Here is a 4,442-nt window from a genome sequence, read left to right on the forward strand (position 1 = left end):
TAACATGCCCCCCATCCCGGCTTGGCAGCTTGTTCCAGCCCCGATCCCTCCCTCCTCCAAACTCATTCCCTCCCCCTTCCCCCAACCCCGACAGACTTACCAGCTGGAGGCAGCTGTCAGCTGTCTATTTAATCTATGGCTGAATCTCCAACCTGGCTGAATCTTTTCTGAATAAACTTGGATGCTTTGAATCGATTTGCAACTTTTACTTGGTCTCCCGATTCTCTTCAGAATCGGAGTTTCAGTCCCTGAATTGGGCTGAATCTTCTCTGAATCAAATCAGCTACCAAAGCTTCGCGCTGCCCTAGTGCTCAGTGCAGCAGTTGAGGGAGGAGCACAAGTTCACTGTGCAGTGATGGAGGGGAATGCCTGCATAGTGCAGCAGGGCAGCTATCCATGCAGCTTGGGTGGGGTGGCTTGTGGTGGTGTGGCCCACAGGGCATGGTCCCCAGTCGCATAGAAGTTGGACAGCCCTGAGTTAAAAGCTGAGTCCATGATAGGGCAGAGTTTTTCCGCACGTATCTCTGCTGTCATCTTAAAAACAAGATTGAAAATTCAGTTGGTTATGAGTTAATTTTAGGCTTAATTTATAAATATTTACATAGAACTTTGAAGACATAAACATGATAAGAGTATTATTATTATTAGTGAAACTATGAAAATCTACTTGAACCATGTTTTATTCTTTCACAATTGTCTTGTTTTGACTGTAGTTAGCAGTGCAGTTTGTTAAAGTCAAGGACTCTTAAAATAAATTCACGTAGCCAGATTTTTATGACAATAAACCAGTCCTCCAAATAGTCTTTGCTTGATTAAAGTAGGTTTTCAGCTATCAGTCATCTTGACAATCTTCTCGTCGTCTACTTTGAAGCATCTTGGAGACCTTATTTCACAAAACTGACTTCTTATCAGGAGTGAATGAATCTTTCATTTGACACTATAGTCTTTTTGAGTCGCAAAGAACTTTTATCAAAATGAATGTTTAATGGTGACATGGTTCAGCAGCATGTTGTCATTCAGGTTGAAATCTTCATTTAAGTTCATTTCTAATGCAAGTAAGATCACAGAATTTACTATTTGGATTAGTACATAAAGAACTCTGGAGAATTAACAAATTTTATTTTATGGGATAGCAATGATTTGACTACATAAATGTAGAAATCATGCATGTTAGCAACCCACATCCACTTTAAGAACAGATTCCAAAAACATCTCTTCTACCCCTAGAAATTAAAGAAAACCTCATTTAAAACCAGCCACTAGAGCACAGGTGGGCAATTACGTGGGCTGAAGGGCCACTTAGGAAGTTTTAGTGAGCTGGGTCAGCTTCTCCACCCCTCTCCTCCTCCTGCCCTCCCCCCGCCCTGCTGTCAGCTCACTAAAACTCCCTAAATGGCTCTGCTCCACCCTGGGCTGGGTGGCTGGGATAGGGCCACAGGTGGGTGGGGAGTGGCATCCAGGAGTGGGATGGGCAGGCGGAGCCAGTGCTTGGATTGCAGGGCTGTGACAGAGCAGGGCCAGGGCCCAGGACAGAGCCACAATCCTCTCCCTGCTTGCCCCTGCAGTGGGCACTGGTTCCATGGGCAGGGGAGTGGATTGTGGCTTGGCCCATGCTGTCACCACCCAGTGCTCCCAGAGTCTCCCTGGAGACCAGCCAGGACCTGGGCAGGCAGGGCACACAGGCAGGCGGATGGGATGGGGCCACAGGTGGGTAGGGAGCTCCATCCAGGAGTGGGATGGGTGGGCAGGGCTGGGGCCTGGATCTTGGGTGGCGGCAATGCAGGGCCAGGGCAGAGCCATGATCTGCTCCCTACATGCCCCTGCCAGCACCCATTGCAGGGATGTGCAGACCGCAGATCGTGGCTGTGCCCCAGACCCCGGCCCTGTGTTTTCACCACCCGGTGATTCCTCCCCATGATTCTGCCCTGACTTTCCTGCGCCCATGCCACTCCTGGATGCCACTACCAGCCTGCTTGCAGCCCCATCCACCCAGCTGTGTGCCCTGCCCAAGTGAATCTTGCTTCCAGTGGTTGGTGTGGGGTGGACAGGCTGGAGTGCCTGGGCAGTGGGGCTGGGGCTCAGTGGTGGCAGCTAGAAGGAGCCACCACTGCTGGAACTGCTGAGAAGTCAGTCCAGCCACAGTGCCACCTTAGCCTCTCTGCATGCCAGTGTGTGATGGGACTGGTTGTACGCACCACAGCCCAGGTTGCCCCCATGCCTGGGTTGGGCGAGACCACGGGACCCGCCACGGGCTGGACAAAAATCCCTTGGCAGGCCCAATGCAGCCCATGAGCTGTATTTTGCCCACTCCTACACTGATAGCAAGGCAAGTGAAGACTGATATATGCCAGAGTAGATCTACCATATTTACTACTGTATGAGCAATGACTCATAACTACAAATAAAGGCGCAGATGATTTTTTGCAAGGTTGCTTTTTGATTCCCTGCTTAGCCCTTTATTTAAAGTATGATAAAAATCTGCAAAATGTGTTAACTGCATATGCTAGGATTTTCTTCTCTAACTCATAGAATTCTGTGGTTCATTTTGTGTAGCTTGATATAAATGGAACGAGATTGCTTGATTACATTTTTCAGATTTCTTTTAAATGACAGGTAAAGTATTGTAAGGCTACCCATACATCCATAATAATCCTACCAGGTATGCTTAAACTTTTATGCAAGCTTTCACAGAGGTGTAGCTGGCCAGGCACTGCAAAGAGATCTAATTTCTGGGAGCAAAGTCAGGCTCTCCATTTGCACTCACTCCATTTTATCTGATATATGATATGTTCAGCAATAAAATTTATCTACTCACTCATCCTTCAGGCTATAGGTAAACTGCCTGCCACCTACAGGTTAGACATTTATAAAACTAAATGACATCTGATTGAATAATTCATTCAGTTGGTTTTCCCTTTGTGATTTCTCCAAAACCGGCTTTTATAAGGTTTGTTTGTTTGAAATTACTTGTCAAATAGTTCTTAAATTTGATTGTGCACCAAGGAAAACAGTAATTTTTATATAGGAAAAGCCTACATTTTTAGTGAATTTCAAAATGTAAGCCATTTTTTTTCAACCCTAAACAAAGGATTTTACTTGAAGCAAAACATGAACAACAGGGACTATGTCTGTTTCTGAATAACCAGTTTTAAAACATGTTGTTATACATTTATAATCAGGCAAAGTAATATTTCCTTTGAAACATTATAGGATCCAGCACAGTCTTCTGGTTTTCATCCTTCAGGGTCTGTTGTTGCAGTGGGGACGTTAACTGGAAGGTAAGATGTACACTTGCATTGGCTGTTCATAAATACAGTGCAACTTTCCTGCTCACAAAAAACAAAGCTCATGGTCTCCTTAGAATTGGGTACATACATGTTCTCACTGGTGCATGTATCTCATGTCCCTAAGTTTTAACCAGAAACTTCTGGCATGCTCTAAAACAGGTGCTCAACCTCTGGTCCACAGGCCAGATGCAGTGGCTCTGCATGCTGCATCTAACACACATAGCTCCCCACAGGTCAGGACATTTGGTAGCAGGGGAATTCTGGCCATTAATATGGTCTCACTCCCCCCTGCCAAATTCCCAAACCGCATGCAGCTGGTTGGGGCTGGACTAGGCCGGGCCAGGCTATGATCCCTTCCCATGAGGGACTGGGCTGGGCCACACTGTCCCTTCTCCCCCTACCCCGTTCCATGCTGAGCCATGCCTCCTTTCCTCCCACTGGAGCTAACTTGGGACCTGGCCGGGGGGCAGTTGCCCCAATTCACCCTCCTGCTGCCAGCTGGTGCCCACTGTGTCTGCCTTGGTGCTAGATTGGCAACACCAGGTAGATCTGGCCCACAAATGAACTGGACATTGCCAATCCAGCCTGCCAGGCAATAAGGTTGAGCACCTCTGCTCTAAAACCCTGTCTTGCATAGGCATAAAGGGTAGTGCATGCTTCTTATTCTTCTCAATCACCTGGCTTCTTTTCTCGGTCTGCTTTGCAGCCTACACCATATTCAAAGCCTGTGCATAGTTTCTACCTCTTACTTTATTGCTTTTCTCATTATGTTCCCCCCTTTCTTCCTTTTGGGAGTGAAGGGTGAGCATTTTCAGCCTTCAGGCTGGGGGTGGGGCTGGAGCCTTATTGCTCCCCTTATTGTCCTTTATTTGAGCAGTACCATGAAAGCCTTACTTTTGTGGGTTTTTTTCTTTTATTTCATCCTTTACCAGCAGCCTTTTTTCTTACTTATGAGTCTTTGTCACATTTTCTGGAACCAATAGAACTGTTCCTTTTTTTGGCAATGCCATCACCAAAGCATGTGCAGCTTTATTTCTGCCCTTCCTGCGAAGTGGTAATCCCTGCTTTGGACAGCCATGGCCCTTGTTTTATACCATATGGGTTTCATAGTTTCATAGTATCTAGGGTCGGAAGGGACCTGAGTAGATCATCTAG

At 46.6% G+C, this 4,442-nt stretch overlaps 1 protein-coding gene and 1 long non-coding RNA gene across 4 annotated transcripts in view; both read left to right on the forward strand.

Moving 5' to 3' along the window:
* EML1 (echinoderm microtubule associated protein like 1) overlaps positions 1-4,442 on the forward strand; it is a 192,299-nt gene that overhangs the window by 169,740 nt on the left and 18,117 nt on the right. For all 3 annotated transcript variants that reach the window (XM_019552500.1, XM_019552499.1, XM_019552501.1), the window contains one exon: positions 3,211-3,278. In XM_019552500.1, coding sequence (XP_019408045.1) covers positions 3,211-3,278 — 68 coding nt within the window. The remainder of the gene's footprint in view (positions 1-3,210; positions 3,279-4,442) is intronic.
* LOC109321750 overlaps positions 3,862-4,442 on the forward strand; it is a 1,120-nt gene continuing 539 nt past the window's right edge. Inside the window, exon 1 of the long non-coding RNA XR_002104163.1 lies at positions 3,862-4,388. This is a non-coding gene — a long non-coding RNA (uncharacterized LOC109321750). The remainder of the gene's footprint in view (positions 4,389-4,442) is intronic.

The sequence above is a fragment of the Crocodylus porosus genome, unplaced genomic scaffold, assembly GCF_001723895.1.
Source record: "Crocodylus porosus isolate Cpor-Errol unplaced genomic scaffold, CroPor_comp1, whole genome shotgun sequence".
NCBI classification, from domain to species: domain Eukaryota; kingdom Metazoa; phylum Chordata; order Crocodylia; family Crocodylidae; genus Crocodylus; species Crocodylus porosus.